General features: G+C 42.4%; 3 protein-coding genes and 1 long non-coding RNA gene across 10 annotated transcripts; 1 reads left to right on the top strand and 3 right to left on the bottom strand.

The window, feature by feature from the left end:
- Positions 1 to 3,362: 3,362 nt before the first annotated feature.
- LOC109765472 (uncharacterized) lies at positions 3,363 to 6,212 on the bottom strand. 2 transcript variants are annotated; one of them, XM_020324253.2, is made up of 7 exons: positions 5,913 to 6,212; positions 5,646 to 5,812; positions 5,290 to 5,385; positions 5,110 to 5,196; positions 4,865 to 4,996; positions 3,773 to 4,775; positions 3,363 to 3,692 (listed from the first exon to the last, which is right to left on the bottom strand). In XM_020324253.2, the coding sequence occupies exons 1-7, from the start codon at positions 6,009 to 6,011 to the stop codon at positions 3,618 to 3,620; spliced, it is 1,659 nt and encodes a 552-aa protein (XP_020179842.1). In that variant the 5' UTR covers positions 6,012 to 6,212; the 3' UTR covers positions 3,363 to 3,617. The 2 variants fall into 2 exon arrangements, with proteins under 2 accessions (XP_020179842.1, XP_020179843.1); XM_020324254.3 differs by having other exon boundaries at positions 3,363 to 3,687.
- Positions 6,213 to 10,783: 4,571 nt separating this feature from the next.
- On the top strand, positions 10,784 to 21,095 carry LOC123497130 (uncharacterized). 6 transcript variants are annotated; one of them, XR_012203135.1, is made up of 6 exons: positions 10,784 to 10,896; positions 14,394 to 14,629; positions 14,703 to 14,987; positions 15,061 to 15,394; positions 15,490 to 15,586; positions 18,074 to 21,095. It is a non-coding gene; the product is annotated as an uncharacterized lncRNA (long non-coding RNA). The 6 variants fall into 6 exon arrangements; XR_012203137.1 differs by having other exon boundaries at positions 15,490 to 18,123; positions 20,502 to 21,095; XR_012203136.1 differs by having other exon boundaries at positions 15,490 to 20,168; positions 20,502 to 21,095.
- Positions 11,105 to 15,972, bottom strand: LOC109765470 (very-long-chain aldehyde decarbonylase GL1-4). Its single transcript, XM_020324252.3, has 10 exons — positions 15,864 to 15,972; positions 14,767 to 14,990; positions 14,385 to 14,617; positions 13,631 to 13,850; positions 13,050 to 13,431; positions 12,868 to 12,975; positions 12,422 to 12,622; positions 12,218 to 12,313; positions 11,752 to 11,922; positions 11,105 to 11,608 (listed from the first exon to the last, which is right to left on the bottom strand). Exons 1-10 carry the CDS (start codon positions 15,921 to 15,923, stop codon positions 11,447 to 11,449), a joined length of 1,857 nt encoding a protein of 618 aa, XP_020179841.1. The 5' UTR covers positions 15,924 to 15,972; the 3' UTR covers positions 11,105 to 11,446.
- On the bottom strand, positions 17,752 to 24,199 carry LOC123497129 (very-long-chain aldehyde decarbonylase GL1-7-like). Its single transcript, XM_045233201.2, has 10 exons — positions 21,182 to 24,199; positions 20,803 to 21,026; positions 20,500 to 20,732; positions 19,935 to 20,154; positions 19,376 to 19,757; positions 19,192 to 19,299; positions 18,743 to 18,943; positions 18,531 to 18,629; positions 18,067 to 18,237; positions 17,752 to 17,913 (listed from the first exon to the last, which is right to left on the bottom strand). The coding sequence occupies exons 1-10, from the start codon at positions 21,239 to 21,241 to the stop codon at positions 17,752 to 17,754; spliced, it is 1,860 nt and encodes a 619-aa protein (XP_045089136.1). The 5' UTR covers positions 21,242 to 24,199.
- Positions 24,200 to 24,495: the final 296 nt, after the last annotated feature.

Genomic DNA, 24,495 nt, shown 5'->3' with positions numbered 1-24,495 from the left:
CCGCAAAAATAAAAACCCTATAAGCTATCAACTAATCAAATGCATACGCCTTGCATAGTGGGGGTCCAATTTGAGCATTCAAAATAGGAGTACTTCTCCAATTTGAGCATTCAATAAGCAAAACCAAATCGTAAAATAAATAAGTATTCAAATTAGCATGCATTCAATAAGCAAAAGTAAATCATCTTCGCGGGGTCCTCAAGCCTCTGCACCGTCACTGGCCCACGCGACCGCCACCAAAGAAGGTTCGGGTCAACGACGGGCTGGCTCCTCACCAAGTTGCGCCTCCCGGTAGGTAGCGCCTCCCAGTAACAGCCCGGCGGAGCCCAGTCCCGGACATGGCCCATCTGGTCAAGCAGGTGTCCTCTACTGAGTCGACGACGAGGATGCGGGATAGGCATCGTCGACGTTGATGCGGGAATAATTGCTTTAACTAAAAAATAACAATAAATGTGACATGTTCAACTAGTTCTTACTAAAAGTAAACTAGTTCTTACTAAAAATACACTTGTTCTATTAATTCAACTAGTTCTTACTAAAAAAACTAGTTCAACAAGTTCTATTAAATTTCTTACTAATTCTATTAAACACTACTGCCCTAGTTCTTACTAACTAATTAGTACCTAGGAACTACTGCCCTAATTGCCATCTAATTTGATGAACCCTAACTAATTTGATGCAATCTAAAATTTGAAGAACCCTAGGAAATTTAGCTAGGCAGAGGTAGGGGAGGGGGACGAGGAGGCATGCTCACCTCGGGTGCCTGCGGCGAGGGAGGGGCAGGCGGCGTCGAGGTCGGGGTCGGGGCTCGGGCGCGCGGCGGAGGGCGGCGTCGAGGTCGGGGTCGGGGGAGGCGTCGAGGTCGGGGTCGGGGGCGGCGTCGAGGGTGTGCGGAGAGCGACGGGGGAGCGCGCGGCGGCCGACGACGATGCAGGGCGGCGACAATAGAGGAGTTGGGATTTGGGGGAAGTGGCCGTGGGGAAGAACGAACCGCGCGGTTAAGTCAAAAGTAGCAGTAGCGCGTTTCATGAAGTGCGCTACTGCTAAGTTAGCTATACCACGTTTCTGAACATGCGCTACTGCTATTCCTTTATCTTTTTTCCTTTTTCATTTATTTTTCTTTACATTTTATTTTTTCCTTTCTCCTTTTTTTATTTCTTTCATTTTCATTTACTTTTCTATTTGCTTTCCATTTAATTTTATTTTCATTAGCAGTAGCGCCTTTCTACGTAAACGCACTACTACAAAACTAGTAGCGGTAGAGCTGTTTCTATAAGATCGCTACTACTATGTGTAGCCTATCGGCTTAGCAGTGGGAATTTTAGTAGTAGTGCTTTCATCATTAGACGCGCTACTGCTACATATGTATCTGTAGCGCGGTTTTCGCCAACGCGCTACTGCTAGTTAGCACTAGCGTGTTTTTTTAACAAGCGCTACTGCTAAAGTTTTGTGTATAAGGTTTTCCCTAATAGTGAAAAGACCTCAAAAGAATCAATTGATTTCAATGAACAGTCAGATCATAAAGTGACAATGCATAATATCTCGACAAACACTCCACTGCTTACATCGAATTCATCCCGATCATGCGAGGCAGCTCACGAGAACATGGTATTGGAGAGAGAGAGAGGGGGGAGAGGGAGAGAGAATCATCTTGCTACCACTATGGACCCTAAGGTCCAAATGGAACTACTCACACATAGGCATGGAGACAACAAGGTTGATGAAGAAGCCTTTGGCAATGGACTCCCCCACTGGTAGAGCCCCGGAACATGCCTCCAGATTGGATCTTCATGAACCAGGAACTTGTGGCGGCGAAATAATATAAATTGCTATAAAAAGTATATAAAATGGTAATATAATGCAACAATAAAAAAAATTATAGATACGTTTAAAACGTGTCACTCGTCCTCTTTCAGCCAAGGTCGCAACAGGCCCCGTCTAGGCGACAGCCCACCCGGGCCTAGAGCTGGAGAACACCTCACCACGGTCCACCCCACGGCGGCAAATTTGACAAATTTGACCTGTGGACGAAATCAAATCACAGAATGAACTGCCCGTGAAACTATTTCACGCGGCTGACCTTTTTGTGTGACGCCCGACACGAAGGCGCCACACTACACTGTGCAACGCCTCACAGATATGCGCTACACGCCTAGCAAGCGTTGCACCCCAGACTGCCTAAAAATTGCTAAGTCATTGTGCAGAGCCTAAGAGCTAGGCGCTGCACTGTATAGTGTGGCGACTAGTTCTCAGGCGCTGCACTAGTGGTTGCACTACAAAATGAAGCAACCACTAGTGCAACGCCTAGCTCTCAGGCGCTGCATATTGACTTAGTAATTTTCGGATCACACGGGTGCGACGCTTTTTTTGCAGGTAGCGCCTATCTGTGAGGCGTTGCATAGTGTAGTATGGCGCCTTTGTGTCGGGCGTCACACAAAAAGGTCAGCCGCGTGAAATAGTTTCACGGGCAGTTCATTCTGTGATTTGATTTCGTCCGTAGGTCAAATTTGTCAATTTTGCCCCCCACGGCTACCCCTCCATTGCGCTTCCCCCAAGCCGCATCCACCGCGTGTCCCAGCCACCTGCAACAGCCACTGCCAACAAGGGCACCAGTATTGGCTGCCGACACGCACAAAGTAGGTGCGGCCTGATCTAGACAACCGAGACCGCATTGCTATGGATTTCTCGTGTTTTATAAAAGAACACATGCAAAAACATTGCAACATCTCAAGCCGTCCATGTACCACGTCGCTTCGGTTTTCTCTACATGGATAACATTTACAAAGGGTCACACTACTTCAAAACTCTCATGTGGCGGTTTTTTCCAAGTATGCAACAAATCCCATTGGTCGCCGCAAAACCCCCGAGAAGAATCATCGCAGTATTGCATCATGTGAACCATCGTTTGCAATATGAACACAATGTTTGCGCTAGTCCTAGGACTGAATTAGCAGCCATGAGTCGTCCCAAGAGGTTGACTAAGCAGTAGTCCCAAGTGAAATATATTGGGTTAGTTCGAAGAAACAATAAGACAGGAAAAAAGATATGCGGAATTTCCGACAAGAACATAATGCGTTTGTATAGTGTGAGACCGAGTAAGCATCTACTCACTCCGTCCCATAATATAAGAGCGTTTTTACACTACGGAGGGAGTAGCATTTAAAAAAAAACTCTTTAACTGTGGTTCTGCCAGGACTACCTTGTTCTTGCCTCGTGTGCTTTACTCAACTTACGGTCAAATCGAGGTTGTGCCAGCATTTCCAGCTTTTGTCTCCACATCAAATTCAGAACCCACAAGGCCCCGGTGTCATAGAAAAATGAAAGCGAGCTGGAAATTTTAAGAAACATGGGACAAGAAAAGATGAGCAACCAATAACCATTTTTTCTTACTCACAATTTGCAATGCACACAGGCAGTCATGCAAACAAGCCAATTCTGTGGCACTTCTATATCCGGCACAAGAAGGGAACACACATCTCTCCTCCAATATACATAAAATTCAAACTGGATTCAGCTCTAAATCTACGGACTTTTTTGCTACACAAAGTGGGATATTCTTTATACAACTTAATGCATTTTTAACAATAATAAAGATCTTTAGCAGCAGTGCCAGCAACTCATGCAGAAGATTTCTTCATAGCTTTATCCAGCCTCACATTAAAGGGAGTCGAGTGCCAGTTCACCCTTCTGTCCTGCAACAAAGCATTAACGGATAAGTATATCGTTCACAATTGCAAGAAATACATGATTGTATTCGGCGTGTCTAGTGCACCTCTCTGTATTTGCTTGTTGAATTGGGGATGCCATTAGTTCCTGAATCAGACCTAGAAGAACAGTACTCATTACCCTGCTTTGTGCTACTCCAGTAACTTCCCACCGTACTCAAGATCGGCACCTCTTCACGGTTATGGCTTGGAGACCTTCGTGGAGATGATGTAGCTGACGATTGCTTAAGGTCATCAACAGTCAAAGCACCCAGGACAGGCCTTTCTTGTCTGCATACAGAGGAAACTGAACGGGGGGATTTACTTTGCGCCTTATCAACTGTTGAGTTGTCTGAAGAAATTAACCATGTAGAGAGGCTTGCATCCACAGAAACTTCCCCCTTGCTAGAGTTGCTAGGACCCATCTTCGTCTGATTTGCAACCTTACAAGCAAGGGTTGCACCTACATTTGGCACCGAGTTTACATTCTCCTTGTACAACTTCTTAACTGGTCCTGCTTGGGCCTTAACTTCCTTCCACTGTTCTCGATTCTGAACTGGGTTCAAAACAGGACGGACGTACTGGCTTCTATCACGGTGATTGTTCACCTGGATTTGAGGGCTTTCTTCCTGTGCAGGGGTAACACTGCTCTTGGGCACAGGGCTGCTGACATCTTGGTCATCCTGCGTATAATTAGACATTGGCAGTGAGAACAGAGACTCCTGAGACTCCTCTGGGTTCTCTTCAGTTCTTATTTCCTCCTCATCCAGCAAGTCAATCTTGCAGTCCACGAAATCCTCCTCTGCATCACTATCATCACCATAGTTGTCATCCTCACCATACTCATCTCCATTGTCATCATCGCTGTCTGTGCAATTCCCGTACCGATGATTCTCTGAGAACAGAACAGTCTTCTGCATGTGTTCTTCCTCTTCATCTTCCATCCACTTAACAAGCTCCGAGGGTATCTCTTCCTGGTCAGGTGACGATGTATTTTCGTATGTTGTAACATTCATGTCAAATGTCACTTTCTTCTTGCCACCACTGCGGCTATCCTCTTCACTCACCTCCCTACACATCATGAAAGACGGCATAGATTAACAGGCACATAATCTGCATAATAATTCGTACAGAAAGGATGCAACATTTCATTCATCTACCTGAGTTCCATATCAGGAGTTGAAGCAACCGCTGCTGCCACAGGTGAACATTTCACTGGGGAGAGTGGTGGTGTGAGTACCTTCTCCTGCAGCAAGGAGCGTCCAGGTGATTCCTTGTGCTCACTCAACTGCCTGCAAAGAAAGAATTAAGTAAGAAACACCACAGCAAACACAAGTCACTGAAAGAATCCGTAAACATGCACAGGCAACGTAAAGGCAGGCGACGAATGGATGGTTACACACACCTCAGCTCTCTTCCGGGGAGTGGTGGTGTGACTACCTTCTCCAGCAGTAAAGAGCGCGCAGGCGCTTCCTTGTGCTCACTCAACTGCCTGCCAAGAAACAGCACAGCAAACACAAGTTACTGACAGAATCTGAAAACATGCACAGACACGCGATGGCCACCCAATGAAGGTTGCACGCACCTCAGCTCTCTTCCAGGGCTCGTGGCAGTGACCACCTCCTCCACGACATCCGCTGTCGGCGTTGGCGATGTCACAGTTTTCTGCTCGCTCAACTCCCTGCACATAAATCAGCAGTAAGAACGGCAACTCGCATCTGTTGGGCGCAAGTGAGCAAGTTATGCCTGTATCCACCAGTAATAATTCTACTATGGTGCTTCTCTGTGGCATTTCAGCAAACACCAGAGCTGCAATTCTCTCCTAACCAGTCATGTCATTTCTGTCGCGCACACTCACACAAGTACTAGTACATAACATGAGCATCCGAGAACAGGAGCGACCGTGAGCAAACAACGACGCAATGTAGGTTATGAGCTCACCTCGGCTCCTTTCCGGGGCTCGCGGCAGCGACCACCTCCTCGGCAACCTCCACGGCCAACGGCGGCTGTGGCGGAGGCGGCGCCAGAGCCCTCGCATCTGGCATTGGCGCCGACACCTGCTTCACCGCCACATCCGCCAGCGACGAAGCCTCGCCAGCCAGAGCAACCTGCGGGGCAAACCCACAACCGATCAGGAATGAACTCGCCGCAACCAAGGTGCCCTAGCTAGCGCAGGACGGGGCAGCCCCGAAAAACCAGGGATCTCACATGGTCCGGTCGCGGGAGCCTTGCCGGCGAGCGCCTCCGCGGCTTCCGGCGCCGGCGGTCGCCGTCGCCGCCGCCGAAGCAGGCGAGGAAGCAGCCCATGGAGGCGGAGATGCGGGGGTGGGCTGTGGGATTCGATTTAGTAGATGGAGTTGTTAATGGAGCGTGCTTCGGTTTGAACTGTGAGCTTTTGGGGGGATTTTTACTGGGGGGATTTTGGTTGCGTCTCCCTTTGGATTCGTGAGGAATCTGACCGTTGTTGGGGTGGAGGCCACTAGCGGCGCGGCGCGGTGCGGTGGTGGGTGGCTGCGCTGGGGAATAATGGCCGATCGAGGCGTTCGAAACTTCGAAATTTATCGTTCGTGGGACCTCACGTCTCGTGCCAGTATTTTATTCGGGAGTTTGAAAGGGAGACAAACTTGCAGAGGTGTGTAAATGAGCACATTTTACCTACCTGGACATATTTATGGTCTGCATAGCATGCCAACATGGCTAGGGCCCATGTTAGTACAAAGTTGAGACACTTATTTTTGAGATAAAGAATGTCTATATTTGCAAAAAACCCTTAACTTTTTTCATTCGTGTATTGAACCCCTAAAATAAAATGAAAAAGCTACGGCGTGGGTGAGGTTTCGAACCCACGGCTGGCCGCTGGTAGGCTCGCGTGTACAACAACCAGGCCGGTGATGTTTCTACTTTAGAAAGCATGCCTAGTCTTTATATCTATAGCTATATCTATATTTATATCTACTAATAAAATAAGATTCGTTTCTTCAATTTTTTCTTCCGTTTAGCATTGATTTTTTTTTCTATCCAAGGTGGTACTAAATTTTTGTTTTATAGATGAAGTACTAAATTTTTGTGCGTCCATTAGAAAAGAAAAACAGTTATGTCCCTAATTTTGTACGTGGGTCGCGCTCGCTCCAGCCCAGCAAAGCAAGCCCATTGGTTTCCTGCCCATGCATCTGAGAATCATTATTTACCGCATGGGGCGGCAAATAGTCAGAATTTTTGCACACATGGCGCCAAAGATTGGGCCAGCCCATTTTGTTTTTTTCCCTATTCTGTTTCTATTTTTCTATTTTTCTTTTATCGTTCTTTTTTATTTATTTTCTTTCCAAGTTTATTTTATTTTTCCATTTTCCACAAATTCTATTTTAGTTTTTTCAGAATTCCGTTTTTGTTTAATTTTTTGTAAAATCAGCAGAATTTCATAATTTTGTTCTCATTTTGAAATATGTTTGAAACTTTAAAAAATTTCTTCTCGTTCCATTTTTTTAAAACTAAAAAGATCCGCATTTTTATAAAAATGTTTACGTTTTCCAAAATTGTTTGAGATTTTCAAAATAAATTATATTTTAGAAAATGATATAAATTCAAAAAATATTCATGTTTATTGAATTGTTCACAAATTTAAAGTATTCTTAGTGTTAAAAAACTTGTTTCGAAAATTATTTTCAATGTTCAAAACATGTTTCTATTTTCACAAATTGTTCACAAATTCAAAAAAATGGTTTTCTTAAAAAGAGGTTCATGTTTTCAAAAAATGTTTGTGAATTTCAAAAAAACCATTTCAAGTTTTGTTCGTCCTTTCCCAAATTTAATGAAATTTTCGACAAAAAGGTGCTCGTATTTTTTAGAAAACAAATCAGGATTTAAAAAATTGTTCACATTTCAAAGAATATTCAGAATTATTACTTTATTTTTTGAAAAGCTCAAAAAAGATCAGAAAAATGAAAAAATGCTTCGAATGTTACGCTACATTATGTTCTTAAACATTTGTGTTGGCCATGTTTTAGCAGGAGCTGTTTGTTCGAATATCTATCAGCACGTGGTCGAGATATTGAGGTTAGGAGTCTAATCCTTTAACTCAGCGGTTGTTTTGGATTTTTATTCGTGTCTTACAAACACCGTCGTTTTGGTAACTGACAGTGGCCTAACCCAGACACGAACTGTTGTGCATCCCACATGCCATTTGACGATAAAAGAGAATATGTTGGTTGGCTATAATTAAAAGAAATTATAGGCACATGCCAATAAAAGAGGATATGCTGGTTTGGCTCTGATTAAAAATTTGTAGGCAAGTAAGCGCTAAAGTAATTAAAGAGAATAAACCTTGGTAAAGCAGGGACTACCTGGTTATGCGCTAATTATGGCAATGAAATGGGATTCACTGAATTTGTAATTCATCTGACTACGCCATCGTAGGAGAGAGTGGTCGAAACAACTATGGCCCGAAGGTCACCTTGCAACCACAAAATGAGGAGGCAACCATAACCTAGACACGGAGGTGGACCCAGAGGAAAAAAAAAAGCACAAGTTAAGTGGTGGCCACCACACCGACCAACCCCACCATTATCAAGATCTCGCGGTCAAACATGACATGTGAGAACACCGCAACCCCTCGCTCTGTCGCCCCACCGCTGCGAAGACCGTTTTGATGGACACATCAATTACCACTATTGATACTTCTCGCAAAAAAAATCTCCCGTTGCAATGCACAGGCATATGTGCTACTACATATAAAAACACGGACCAAAAAATCATGGAGGCTTTCCTGTCAAGAAAATAAAAATAAACACGGACCAAAAATTTCAAATGAAAATATAACCTGAAAAAATGGTGCCCCACGGCTCGAACATGTGGCCTCGTGGTCACCCTTAACTCAGCTAATCATTACACTACATCAACATAACATGTCTAGAAGCGATAAACATTTTTCATGTTGTTATTTTTTCTTGTTATATACTAAAGTTAGTAGAAAGTCAAGTTACTTATTTTGGGACAGAAGGAGTATAAGAAAACAACTTATATTCTGGTGTTTGCGACATTTTTAAAAAATCATGCATTACAAAAAAAAAGGTAAGTGACATCTTAAAAAATGTTTAAAAAACATTCGTTGCATTTTAAAAATGTTCACACATTTAAAAAATTATACAATGTACACAATGTCCATGAAGCTTAATTTTTTCATAACATCCAAAAATATGTAACACATATTTGAAAAATGCTCCAAAAACTTGAATTTGGAAACAAATGTTAATCATGTGTTTAAAAAATATTAAAATTGTATAAATTTTATTAGATGTATACCTAAAACGGATAATGTGTACGAAAAAATATACATCAAAACTTATATTCAAAAAATGTTAATCTTGTATTTTGAAAATATTAAACATGTATTTAAAAAATGCTAAACATGTAATATCTTTCAAAGAATATTAATCATGCTAAAAATGTATCTGATGTATACAAAAATATTAATCATGTGTTTGAAAAATGCTAATCATGTAATATTACAAGCTTAACTACATCTCGAGGGAACTCTCACTATCTCAAAGAAAAACCTTTAGAAAATAAATCCATAGATATTGTTTTGTGTAGACATGAAGAACTGGCAAGATAAAAATGTTATTTATCCTTTTATGTCATCATTTGTCCTTGTTGTCAAGATGGTTAAACCACGCGCAGGGGAGCGGCGAGGAGGTCGAACAGTGGCCTGTGTTTTTTGTTTCAAATTTTCACCTGTGTAAAAAAGTTTGCTCCGCAGAGGCGAGGCCCCGACACGGCATCGAGCTATGCTCACGGCGCGCTGCCGGTGGATGCAAGAGGAAGAAGACTTCTGCAAGCCTAAGGCTTTGAGTGCAATTTTTTTCAGTATGAGTGCGTCTATAAGGTCATGTGAAGCTTAATATATGGTCTTAGTCTTTTCGCATAAAAAAATTGTATTAGTATGTAAGTTGTCCAATGCTTTTGGACAATTTTAAAAAAAAAAATTGCACGAAAAAATATGTTTTCTATTTTTTTTCTTCCGCGAGAGGCACGGTCATGCCTCTCGAAAACGGAAAAATAACGTGTTTTCTATTTTTTCTCTTCTGCGAGAGGCACGGTTTTGCTTGTGCGAGAGGCAGGGTTGTGCTTTCGCGAGAGGCACGACCATGCCACTCAAAAACGAAAAAAATGTGTTTTCTATTTTTTCCTTCCGTGAGAGGCACGACCGTTCTTCTCGGAAACAAGAAAAAAAATGTGTTTTCTATTTTTTCCTACCACGAGAGGCACGGTCGTGCCTCTCGGAAACCGAAAAAAGAACGTGTTTTCTGTTTTTTCCTTCTGCGAGAGGTATGGTTTTGCTTGCGCAAGAGGCACGGTTGTGCTTTTCGCGGGAGGCACGACCATGCCACTCGGAAAAAAAATGTGTTTTCTATTTTATTCCTTCCGCGAGAGGCACATTTTTGCTTCCGCGAGAGGCACGACCGTTCTTCTCGGAAACAGAAAAAGGTGTTTTCTATTGTTTTTTCTACCATGAGAGGCACGGTTTTGCTTCTGCGAGATGCACGGTTGTGCTTTCACGAGAGGCACGGCCGTGGCTCTTTCAGAAAGGAAAAAAAAAACATGCTCTCGATTCAGTTTTTCTGTCCTTTTTTTGTATGAAAAGAAAAGTTCAGCAAAATCTATCTATATGGGATCTAGTTTTGAAGATCTCGACGCGGAGAATCCAATGATGAAAACGGTTCTAGATTTGGACGCGCGGTTTAAGAGATAAAATGTTTTGAATAAACAAATGTATGAAAAATGTGAAAACTCACAGGTTACGATAAGTGACGCGCATGCAGTGCGTCACTTGTGGCAACCTAAGGAGGTGGAAGTGATCTTTGAAAGGACTACTCCTAAATTAGTTTTTTAGACAAACTACTCCTAAATTAGTGATTTCACAAAACAACCCAAAGGTCAAAAAAGCAAATGGGCCAGCCTACACACATGTTGTGGCGTGCCTGCCGTGTCGTACCAGGCCTGTTTACGGCTGTGCTGGGCCGGGCCTGCAACCACCATCGGCGGGGCGAGGCCCCAGGCCAGCCGAAACCGACCCGATAATGCCCCCACGTCCTCGTCTCCATTCTTTCTTCCTCATGCTCTGGCGGCACTGGGTGGTACCGGCGGGGATTCGGCTGGATCATCGACAACCAGGAGCCGGCGCGACCGGCTGCAGGTTCACCAATCCCCACTCCTCGCTCTAATCTCGCCTAGCTAGTCTTTCAATCTTCGCATAATTGATAGAGACAACGCGCGCCCAATCCCGAACAAGGTTCACAGTTTTGTGGGAAATCCGGGAGATTAGGGCTTGGGGGCGTGGGGCGATCAAGTTACTACCCAAATCTAGAAGAAACACCAAGGCTGATAAGAAAACCGAGGTGCGTTGGATCTCTCTTTGACTTGCCTCATTCCATGGCCATGTACATAGTTCGAATTTCCCCCTTTGAATATCACTGATAATGCGGCACATGCTTTAACGAGTTCCTGTGAGTTGATAATTCATTTATCGTGTACTCCCTCTGTAAACTGATATAAGATCTTTTAGATCACTAACAATACAAGGTACAGTACTTAACTATTGATACCGTGCTCAGGGATTTCTATCCAGACATATGCGAACCCTGCTCACTGAAGCTAGTAAGCCACAGGCTTATTCGACACTCCATAACACTGAACCTCAAATTCGCATCATTATTGAGTAACATATCTTCCAGGATCCAGAAGAATCAAGCTTTTGACAGAGGAGTGAATCCGTGCTTAATAGCTGCCGACCAGACCTTCTCGATGTCCATCATATCATCTCCGCACTCGTGCATGTCCCAACCTTCTAGTGCGTGTACCATTCCAGCAATGCGCCATGCGCTCATCACCCTTCTTGGAAGCCAATTCTATTCATAAAGTGAGCAGCAACACATGTCAGTATCAATCACATTATCTGGTTCAGTCTTGGATAGGAAGTTGTGTATGTCAAATGATCCTATTTCGCCTTTCTCAAAATTAGAACCAGGTAATGAGAACATATCATTAGTACCTCACAGGTGTGGACGTTCTGCATTGCCTCTGGGATCTTCATTGCAGGGCTGCTCAAATAAGTGCAATCCTTGCGCATCCTTTTAAGGGGAAACTGTGATGTAGGAATAAATGTTGCTCCTTTTGGTGCCCCCATTTGTTGCTTATCATCTATGATATCTCCTATCCAGATCTGTAGCAGTGAAGAAGTAGTCATTGAGTATATTGCTTCTCGGAGTGTTTGTTCCTATTTCGCTAGCTACATAGGTTTACAGTGTAATTTCTTGTCATTTGCTGGTAGATGATACTACAGCATAATGTGTGCTACTGTTTTCCGTCAAAAAAACACTGGGTGAATTAGTTTGACAAGGTTTATACAAGCATTCACGGTCCTGTCTAATATCTCTACTAGTTATTCCCCACTTATGATATATCCACTCTAGAAATCTTCTTGATGATTTGCACCCCTTTTCCCGGATAACTTTTACCTGTGGTGTTTCATCACTGGAGAATTTCAGATAGGCAATACTGCTCTCTGAAACTCGCAACTTGAGCATGTCATACTCCTTTTGATTCATGATTACCTACAAAAACTTGCATATATTTATAGTTATTCTTGTATAGAGTGAGATCAATTCATACAAAAAGTGAGCTGCTAATGAAATCAACAAAAATAGCAGGCTGATAGGTACCTGGACACCTCTTTCGCATAAAGCTGTAGCTATTGCACGTTCTACCTTAGAACTGCCTCCACAGAGAAAAACATGCTTTGTATCTGAAGGAATGCTCTTGAGAACAACTGCTGTTGCTAAGCCACTTCCATCAACAAGTCGAACTCCTAATTTTGGATATTTATGTGTAAATAATTCACCATTTCCATTGAGTTGTTTTGCCTGGGACCAAGAATATGAGGGTTAATACACTGAACATCTGTTTGCAATTAGCGTGCATTTGAATTTTTGCAATATTTCTAGTCAAAGCCATATTAGTTCCACATATTAGTCTGAGTAATCAAAAGGTCGTCCTTACATAGTTTTTGTCAATATTTCTGAGTGTTTTCTGACCCGATCAGAAGCTAAGTGTCATGTGGAAGCAAGTATAAAGAGGGAATTATGCGAGAAAAGTTTGGTCACCATGCCTGATTTAAGAGTCCAAGACTGAGCACTTTGACCCCTCTTACATCCGCATCTAATATTGCCTTCTCAATTAACCTGTTGATGGATTCCCTCTCCCTAATCAGGCCATACTGCACATGGAGAAAATCCTATCAGTTTGCAACTATGAAGACATATGATTCATACAACACGGAAAACCCATTACTTGGAAGTTGTATCTTGGTATCACCCATGTTTGCATCTTGAACTTCTTCAGTTTGAGACTTTCGACGACAAACGCAGAGGATCCATAAATCCATGCCAGTACCATTGACAGCCATGCCATTGGCCATATCATCCACACATACCATACTGGGTTATCTGAGGGTCTAGAGGCTATAGAGGCAATCCCAACCCTTAGATGATAAGTTGATTGCAAGGTGGTCATATGCGTCAAGTGAACAACATCTGGTGTTTCCTCTGTTCCAATCAGTGTTCTCTCATACAGCTCGTCAGTTGACTTGTCCATGGTATTGTATATGTAGTCATAGAACGGCATAAACAATGAGTAGTTTGTACGAAACTGTGTGTGATGGAGAGAATGATACCTGTGGAGTGGTGAAAAAATAACTTTGAATAATCTGGTTTGTGGTTTTATGAAGCTATGACTAAGCGTTTCAACTTTTTGTGCATTGTTTGCAGAATCCACTGGTAAAATTTGATTAAGAACATAACGGACCCAAAAGTCTCATCACCTAATTTAATGTTAACATGATTGTAAGGTTAATCTTAAAATGTTATACTTACGATGGAGTGTACATGAGATACTTGAGAGGAGGGAAAACTTGGAAGATCCACTTTGGCAGCAGCTCAAAATTGCAGTGTCCCATATTATTCATGAAGTCGATGTAAGCCACGTATAAGACGATACCCAGGATAGAACCATATCCCATAAGAATTGGTATCAGCATGGGGATCAAAAATAACAGGAAGTAAACTAACATTTCAGCAAATGGATGGATGACAGCTGCCAATCATATGGGAAAATTTCATAAGCAATAGAACAAGAACACTAATTGTTAACATAGCAAGCATTTAGAGATTCATTAAGCAATAGAACATGTATAGAAACCTCAATTAGATTGTTTTTGGAAGGACCAGGATGATAACACCTCATTTCTGAACAGTATTTTAATCTCAGAATGTTGTCCTTGAGATTTTTACTGTTTTATTTGGACATATTTATGCTTTGAATTTCTTATGCTCCTGGGATCAGAATGGATACTTCAATTCCAACCTAGTATGATACTTTGATGTATGTTCAGATGGTTTCAGATGTCATTTATATCTAGTGTTTTATCAGTACGTAAATAAATCTAGTGGTTTTGGCAGTAGAACACAAATCGGTCAAAATGGTTGCTATACATAATCTAGACACTTGTGAACTTAATACCACTAATAAGATAATGAAATGTTTTTTTTGCGTGATCCTTGTTTGTGTCTAAGTTGGTGGCGTTATGCATCATTGTGTTAACCCTCTGTTCTGAATGATGTTACTTACATGTTATAGGCTCTGTGACGATGGAGGCATGGTGGTGTGAGTGGTAGCGAGAGTAGAGGAAATGGTGGTGCAGTGCCCTGTGGAACCAGTAGTAGAGAAACTCAACAGGTCCTGCGTGAAGCAACGCCATGATGATGGCTCCCTTTGTTTCCCACATTGGCATGAGTCTGACACTCGGGATGGCTGCATAGGCCAAGTAGAAATACAGCCCAGAGAGGATGATCTGGTCATCCCTGTAGAGAATGGTAAGGATAACTTAGCATTACACACAAGATAGCATATTTTAGCATGTGATTGTGATGGACCATTGGATTTCAGGTATGTGCTAGTTAATTTGAGTGTGATAGAAGTGAATAGCAGGATGTGCGTATATATGACTTACCAGGATCTCTCCCGGTCCACCTGCTCGAATTCAAGACTGCGGTCAACGATGATGTGCTTCCTGCGTGCGGTCTGGTGGCGAGACAAGCTAATCCAGATCTGATTGTGGAGCATCCTCAGAAGCAGAGCTGGCAAGATGGCGGCGTAGGCTAGGTTCATGTCCCCCCACCCCTTGGTGACCACCCTGTATGCAGTTTGCAACGCCACAGGTGCGAAGACCAGGTACTGTGTGCAGTTCATGGTTAGAATATCATGTGACATTGATGGATGGGAATTAATCAGCGGTGTATAGCAGGTGGTAATCCGATCTTTGATCGTTTGGAAGCTATTCTCGTGGCTTCAAGTTTGCAAACGTCTTCATTTTGAAGAGAAAAGGGGGTTTATCTATGTCCATTCAGTTGGTTATGTGTGTGAACTATGTGAAAAGTAAAGCTATTGCCGGCGGTTCATATTAGGATCACAAGGCCAAGAAACGCAAACGGTTCGAGGTTCCATGGGAACGACATGAGCTGCCAAGCAATATATCTTTACGATCTGATTGCTTTTATCAGCGATTTTACCGGTTCATATGTTACTGTACTCAGGTCGCTATCCACCGTGCAAGAAGCATTCAAAGGAATTTTCAAAAGGTCCCTGTCCTCTTATCTTTCTTGTGTTTCTTAAATTGAGACAGAGCACAATAGAATGGCAATATAGTTTACTTCCATCGTTTTTCTTGAAGCAGTTTTTCTGGATCATGTGAAAACTGAAAAGTACTCGGGGCGGCAACATGGGACTGGAACGCTTATGCTAGAATATACTATTTGCAATTTAAAATACAGGTAATTTTATTTAATTGATAACAGAATAATCTGAGTGTTCACTGCGACATGCAACTTTTGCTGCAATTTCTGTTCTACTTGACTTTAGTACCGGGACATTATGATGCATATAAAACTTTCTTTTAATGCAAACTCTTTGAAGGCAATCTCTATATGAATATAGGAATAACCTCATTGAAGTAGTTAGTTTATTTTCTGGTCACTCAATCATACGATGTTCCTAAATTTGTGAACATGGATTTAGCTAGATAGCAATATCAGAGAAGAGATAACATACCTTGAAGCTGCCCATCCAGTGCCATGGCCATTCGGTCAAAGGGCCCGGCCGTGTTGCCATGGTAATGGATGAGCGACCACTTTTCTCTCTTCCAAGGTAAGCAGCTCCCTCAGCAAGCAAGCTCTGCTAAGAACTTCAAGCTCCGGTTGCATTTTTATATGCATGGACGGTTGTACAATATGTTCTTGCAATATTGTGTAAACAAGTCATTTTTTTCATGTGCCCAGGCATGTTTCCGTTCCCATTACCAGTCTTTATTTCTTCACAGTATCCACTTCCCCAACTGTATTTTTCTGTGGCTTGCCTTCCAAGGCACATTCTAGGCAGAAGTACTCAAATCCAAGTCATAAAACATGCTTTTTTAGTGTGTTTGATCACACAAAACATGTTGTTGCTTGCTAGTGGCATTTATGTTGCTTAGGTGAAGGCTTCTGTCTCCGATTCTGCTTATGTTGCCCTCTTGGGCTTCATTTTTGCGTGTGGTCAGCTGTGGTTGTAATAACATCTTATATTATACAGTAGGACGGAGGGAGTAATAATTAATAAACATGTGTGCGTGTGGTGTGAGCTGCAATTCGTGTAAGCAAGTTAGTCAAGTCAAACTGTGAATGTACAGAATATTAAGGAACAGAGGTAGTCTTGATAAAATTAAGGGCAGACCGACAAATCTTAAAGATCAATCACTTCTAGCATAATTTAGAGTCAAAATGTTAGCCGTGTTCAATAGAATGTCCGAGGGAGCATGGGCTGCACTGAATTTCGACCGCAAATGGGTATTGGCACACCCTTGCTTGGCATGCGAGTCTAGTACATGATTCTCCACGGACTGTTTAGTCCTTGACATATCCTCTATCTGTCGCCACCAACTGGAAGGGCTAGGATGATAGCACATCAAAGGCTCAAAGCTGGTGGCGACTGAGGCGGCCCAGGTCTCCAGCATGGTGCCCACAGGCACTAGCATTTGCATCACAACAGTGGGTTCGTGCACATAGAACAGATTTCTAGATAGAGGGACATAGAAAGAGGGTGAAAGGGAGAAGAAAGGAGAAGATACGGGGTACAAGAAAGCTGACAGATAGGGTCCACTCATAGCTCAGCATAGTGTCCACGTACTCGTGCCATGTAGGTTCTGACGTGCCGGTCCAGCATGTCAGTTCCACTGTCAAAATTCATTGAAGTGACATTCGGTGTTATTTGTTATGGTGTTTCCCAAACTTGAAAATTAAACGAGAAGTGGCGGTTATGTGATATAGGTGCCCTCAACGTGGTGGTTTTGTTTCTAGTTTATACTCTTTTAAAAGACTCCTTTCTCATCTGATGTAGAAGAAAACTCCTTCCTGGTTTCAACGTGGTGTACATTTTTCCTTCATGCTTTGGCCGGCACCTAGAGGGCCTGGACTCAGAGTGACTGGCTGCAGGTTTACCAATCCCTCATCCTCACTCTCGCCTCATATCACTGGTCTACTCATGCGTCCACGTTATTTACGAAGCTTGCACACACCATCTAGTTATGGCACCAAACCAGTGCGATGTGCCCCTTTCTATAAATGTAGAGGAACCACAAAGGCAGAAAAAACCCGGAGTTACTGGATCTCTCTCCAGCTTTACGTCATTCCTACAGCCCTTGATTTATCTCTGAAGATCATGATAGTCTGATGATTGCTTTGATATTTTCTACAATTTGATTACTCATAAATTACATGTATACAGTATTACCTATGAGTAGCTATGGATATATCACACTTATGGCTTTCTATCTAGATATATGTAGACCCTGCTCAATGAAGCTAGCAAGCTGATAAGCATATCCAACACTCCTTATTCTCCTAACACTGAAGCTTAACTTTGCATCGTTGCTGAGTAACATATCTGTCAGGATTCAGAAGAATCAAGCTTTTGACAGAGGAATGAATCCGTGCCTAATAGCCGCCGACCAAACCTTTTCGATGTCCATCATATCATCTCCGCACTCATGCATGTTCCAACCTTCCTGAGCATGTATTATCCCAGCAATGCGCCATGCGCTCATCACCCTTCTTGGAAGCCAATTCTGTTCATACGGCGAGTAGCAACACATGTCAATGTGGATCACACTATCTAGGCCTACTCCAATGTTGGATAAGAAGTTCGTGTACATTAGATGGTCCTATTTCACTTTTCTTGAAATTTACACATACAGGTAATGGAAACACATTGCTATTACCTCACAGGCATGGACGTTCTGCATCGTCTCCGGGATTTTCATTGCTGGGGTACTCAGGTAAGTGCAATCCTTGCGTGTCTTCTTAAGGGGAAACTGTGATGTAGGAATAAATATTGTTCTACTTGGTGCCCTCCTTTGTTGTTTATCATCTATGATATCTCCTATCCAGATCTGTTGTAGTGAAGGAGTAATCATGAATATTCTGCTTACCGTTGCTCCTTTAGTTATTTCTTATCTTTACTACTATGCTAGTTACATAGGTCTGCCTAGTAATTTCTTATCATTTGTTGGCTGATGACATAGCATATCATTTAGCAACCAAAATTATGTGAATGATTTTTACAAGGTTTAAGAAGCATTCGTTGTCCTGTCATGTCTGTACTAGTGATACCCCAGTTAGAAATATCACTCTAGAAGGTCTGTCAGCGTCAGGATTCCAGAACCATTTTACAGATAACTTTTACCTGGGGTATTTCATCACTGGAGAATTTCAGATAGGCAGTGCTGCTCTCTAGAACCCGCAATTTAAGCATGTCATATTCATTCTTTTGGTTCATGATTACCTGCACAAAATTGAGTTGTCGCAATATTTGGAGCACAATTAGAGTCAATAAATTTTTAATGACGTAAAATGAGCTACCAAATGAATTCAACAAACAAGCAGCCTGATGGGTACCTGGACACCTCTCTTACATAAAGCTGTAGCTGTGGCATGGGCTACCTTAGAACTGCTTCCAAACAGAAAAACTTGCTTTGTATATAAAGGGATGCTCTTGAGCACCACTGCAGTTGCTAAGCCACTTCCATCAACAAGACGAACTCTTAATTTTGGATACTTTTGTGTAAATAATTCACCACTTCCATTGAGTTGTTTTGCCTGTACCAGCAATATAAGGGGTTATCTCTTTGCCCAGCCCAGTTTGTGCGTACTGTGCACTAAACTTTGGCAGCAAATTATGTTAAATGTCCTATTAATGCCATAAACTGGTTAGAAGTAATCAAAAGGTTTTCCCTACATGTGTTTTGCCAATATGCCTGAATATGTTCTGATCAGACCAGAAGTTAAGTGTCATGTAAAAGCAAGTACAGATAGGGAATTATGTGATATAAGTATGGCCACCATGCCTGATTTAACAGTCCTAGACTAAGCACTCTGACCCCTCTTCCATCAGCATCTAGTATTGCCTTCTCAATTAAGCTGTTGATGGATTCTCTCTGCCAAATCAAGCCATACTGCACAGGAAAAAAATGTTATCAGTCTGCAAAACTGTCAAAGCTTATGATTCATACAGAACAGAAAACGCATTACATGGAAGTTGTATCTTGGTATTGCCCATGTTTGCATCTTGAACTTCTTCAGTGTGAGACTTTCAATCACAAACGCAGAAGATCCATAAACCCATGCCAGTACCATTGACAGCCATGCCACTGGCCATATCATCCACATATACCATACAGGGCTTTCCGATGGTCTGGAGGCTATAGAGGCAATCCCAACCCTAAGATGATAAGTCGATCGCAAGTTGGTCATATGCGTCAAGTGGACAAGATCTGGTGTTTCTTCTGTTCCTTTCAGTGTTCTCTCATACAGCTCGTCAGTTGAGCTGTCCATGGTGTTGTATATGTAATCATAGAACGGCATGAACAACGAGTAGTTTGTACGAAACTGTGTATGATGTAGAGAATGAAACCTGTGAAAATGTTGGACAAAATAATGGTAAATAATTTTTTCCGTGGTTCTATGAAGCTATGGCCAACCATTTTGACTTCTTGTGCATAGAATCCACTAGTCAGCTTTGAGTAAGAATTCATTAGCCCAAGTCTCATCATCTGGACGAGATGGTAAGTTTTGCTGTGAAGACACTTACGAGGGAGTGTACATGAGGTACTTGAGAGCAGGGAAGACATGGAAGATGTGCTTTGGCACCAGCTCAAAATTACAGTGCCCCATATTGTTCATGAAGTCAATGTACGTGATGTACAAGACAACAGCCAGGACAGAACCACACCCCATAAAAATTGGTGTCATCATGGGGATCGAAAAAAGCAGGAAATAAACCACATGTTCAGCAAATGGATGGATGACAGCTGCCAATTATAAGGTAAAGTTTGTGTTAGAATTCAAGACAGAAACACTAAATTTTCTTTAGAGAAGAAACACTAATTGTGAACATAACAAGCTTTAGAGTGTTTTTTTCCTCAAGCACACACCAAAGTGCATGTCGTTTGTATTAGAAGAAGCACGCCCGAGAAGGCACAAAGGGCTTACACGCGCCTTTTTTCGGATGTAAATATGTCCCGGTTCATATGTGATCATTCTTTTTTTCTTATGCAAAGCTCTTGGATTCATTGAGCAGTACCACTAAGGTAATGAAACTGGTTTTTGTGGGATCCACTGTTTGTGCTTAAGTTACTCTGAGTGCTATTACTTACAGGTAATGGGCTCTGTGACGATGGAGGCGTGGTGGTGTGAGTGGTAGCGGGAGTAGAGGAAATGGTGGTGCAGCGCCCTGTGGAACCAGTAATAGAGGAACTCGACAGGTCCTATGTGAAGCAAGGCGGTGATGATGGCTCCCTCTGTTATCCACACGGGCATGCGACTGACATTCGGGACAGCTGCGTAGGCCAGGTAGAAGAACAACCCATTGAAGATGATCTGGTCATCCCTGTCAGAACAGCAAGGATCATTTTTCATTACAAGATATCTGCACATGTGTGATTATGGTGGAGACTTACCAGGAACTCTCCCGGTCCACCTGGTCGAATTCAAGTCCACGGTCGACTATGATGTGCTTCCTGCGTGCGGTCTGGTGGCGAGACAAGCTGATCCAGATCTGGTTGTGGATCATCCTCAGCAGCAGAGCTGGTAATATGGCGGCGTATGCCAGGCTCATGTCTCCCCACCCCTTGGTGACCACCCTGTGCGCAGTGTGCAACGCCGCAGGCGCCAAGACCAGGTACTGTGTATATAGAGCATCAGGTTAAATGGAAATACTGATGGGTGGGAATAATATGGGTTTACGACTGAAGATCTGTGGCTTCTTCATTAAGATCGTGTCATTAGCTTCATTTCTGAACCCAAAACGAACACCAGGAGCACATGAAAAGCTATTACCTTGAAGCTTCCCATGCACTGCCATGGCCATTCGGTCAAAGGTCCCGGCCGTGTTGCCATGGTGATGGATGGACGATGCCCTTCCTCCCTTCCAAGTGTAAGCAGCTCCCTCAGCTAGCTCTGGTAAGTGCTTCGAGCACTGGTTGCAGTTTTATATGCATGGACGAATTGATATCACAGAGAACACCCCTTACCGAAAAAGGCTTTCGCCCTGCTTTATATATAAAGCAACACGGCCGAACCAATACAAGGTGATGAGAGAACACCCCTTAGGTAAGGGTGTCTTCTGGAGACACCTTAAGACTCATTTTCCTGTTAATCTCTTCCTGCAGAAGATGATAAGAAAATTAACCGCAAATGTTACAACGTGAGTTTTATGTCCATAGGTTGTAATTCGTTCAATTTATTACCCAAAAATCATTTAGTTGGTCCAAGAAAGAACAAGCCAAATGGAGAACACTGGAAACATAACATTTTTGTGATTCCTGCATTCCAAACATACCTTAAGTGTGATGTTGGTATATATGGTATTCTTATGGATTGGCAGAAGACCAAGTGAGACAAGGAACCTGCGCTATGCATTTATTTAGCACTAGTTCGTCGTTTAGATGCACGCATTTTGTATATTTTTTTGGATAACTTGCCTGGTCGGTTTTACCTTTACTCGATATCACCCTGACTTGATAGGCCAAGACATGCTTTGTTTTTATGCGGTGAGGTCACTTGAGATGACCGATAATCTTCCTTATTAGTCCCAATCCTTCAAAGAATATTTTGCACCATTCAGTCTGCGCATTTTCCACTGGTATGAAGTATGTTTGCCATGTTGCAATATAGGTAGTATGACTAGCTCATTTGTGTGGAGTGGATGTACAAATCAGAGGTCAATTCTTCATCGACTCGAATTTGATCTCCAGTTTCTTCTTTGCTAAAGATATGTATTTTGTACTTTTTTGCAACATTGTGGAAAGGGAGTCATTTTTTTCATGTGCCGCTGCATGTTTCATTCCATTAGCAGTCTTTGTTTCTTCACTATATTTACTGCGCCAAAGGTACCTAACTGTGACTTGTCCTTCCAAGGTACAACCTGAACAGAAGTAGAACATGCTTTTAGGGTGTTTCGATCACACAAAACATGTTGTTGCTTGCTACTGACTAATCTGTTAGGCGAAGGTTTGCGTCTCCGAATTATGTCATTTGGAATTTGGGATATGGGGTCTTTTTTCTTTTCAGATTCCTGTGAAATTCAGGCGTTCCTACTATGAATTTGCTTTATCTAGTCAATGCGAGAGAAACAGTAAATGGAGTAGCCAGTGAAGAGCGGAAAAGAATATACTCCCTCCATTTTTATTACTCCGCATATTAGCTTTGTCTATACTCAAACTTTATAAACTTTCACCATGTTTGTACAAAAATATATTAACATATACATCACCAAATCAATACCATTAGATTCACCATTGAATATATTTTCATATCTTATAGATTTGTTATTTTAAATGTTCATATTGTTTTCTACAAACTTGGCCAAACTTTATATAGTTTGACTTCAGTCAAAGCTAATATGCAGAGTAAATAAAAACAGATGGAGTACATATGCTTGTGACGCCAGCTGAAAGAAGTTAGTCAAGTCAAACTGTCAAAGTACAGAAATTCATATTTTGTAATAAAAAAATAGGACAGATCGACAGACTTAGAGATCCAATCAACCATTTCTAGGAAATTGCACAAGTCAAAATGTGAACCATGTTCAGAGCTAATAGAATATCATTAACTAACCTCAAGAAAGAAATGCAGGCAGCGTTGCTGCCATCGTGAGAACTGAGAAGTACTCCCTCTGTTTCTAAATATAAGATGTTTTAATTTTTTTTCTCTATTTTCTCAGATTCGTATGCATCTAGGGCGTTTTAGTATGTATATTTACTCATTTTATCCGTGTGTAGTCCATATTGCAATATCTAAAGCATCTTATAATTAAAAACGGAGGGAATGTATGTCTGATAAATAACAGGAAGTTGTCACCTGTATTTATTTATTTATTTGAAAGAGCTGCCACCTGTAATTGCTTTCATACCTGTGCTGATGTACGCTGACAGTGATGGAGCATTAGATAGATAAAATAGAAAACAAAAGAAAATCTCCAATGCTTAAGCATGGAGGTATTACATACAGATCAGATTCTCGGACATTGTTTAATTTCACTACCGGGTTGCATAGTTGAACGCACTCCAGGAACCGGGTGAAATTTCGTTTCATTTTCGTCTGGCCAAAGTCGTTTGACCATAACTAAGGCAATTTGTGGACCGTTCCTCCTTTGTTTAGAGCATCTCCAATAGGTTGTATGCTAGTTTGTTGGTAAATATGATCATGTCATCAACCAACAACTTATCATACAACTATTCAATGGAGTGGATTTAGTTTACCCAATAGAAGGTGAGAGAATGTATAAGGTTACTCTCACATTTCACTTTGGAGCTTGTGCAAGGGTTGTTGGTTCATCTCCATACAACTTTGCTCTCTGTCCTCATTTATTATATGACACATCATCAATCCTAGGTGGCAAGTTTTACCAACAACTATCTCACAACTATTGAAGATGCCCCTGCTCGTTTGAAACACAGAAAAACAAACTCTCTCTTTCTCTGTTTCTCACCCAAAAGCATACTATATCAAATTCCTCTATTTGACTGGTAAATGGGCCCAACTCGAGCTCTATCTTGCAACGAGAAGTGGTTCCAATCTGGCCTACTCCTTCCAACCATTCTTCCCTGACCTTGTGCACACACATACTAGTGTTGATGGTTGCCACGTTAGGCTCCCACTAACCTCTCACGGTCTCACCACGAGCCCTCCCACAGGTAGGCGCTGCCGGCTTCGCCCCCTTCCTACTCCAACTTCGGTGGGCAAAATACCGTAACAATGATGGTGATGGAGAGCATTGGAGGCCAAGAAATTGTGCTATGAAGTCTACGCCATGTTGAGGAAGATGAATTCGAGCACCGCTAAAGACATCGAGGACCCCACCAACTGGATCGACGCAATTCTCGACGTTGGCCAGCGAGACCTCTTTAAACAAATTTGCCATCCTCTGTTGATTTCGCCTCGATTATTTCCTCCCATGGCCTTTGGATGACCCTGCGAGCAAAGTGATGTGCTCAAATCGCAGCCACGATCACTGCCTGTGAGGTTTGCCACTCCACCACGACACTACCATCGGTGCGCCGCATCTTTTGTGTTGTTCTCCTCGACCCTGAGTGACGGGTTGCTGGGTCTTTCCATCTCGTGTCTGCCGCACTAGCTGTCGCGAGGCTCGC

The sequence above is a fragment of the Aegilops tauschii genome, chromosome 2 (assembly GCF_002575655.3).
Source record: "Aegilops tauschii subsp. strangulata cultivar AL8/78 chromosome 2, Aet v6.0, whole genome shotgun sequence".
Taxonomy (NCBI): domain Eukaryota; kingdom Viridiplantae; phylum Streptophyta; class Magnoliopsida; order Poales; family Poaceae; genus Aegilops; species Aegilops tauschii.
This window is presented reverse-complemented; position numbering and strand designations above follow the sequence as displayed.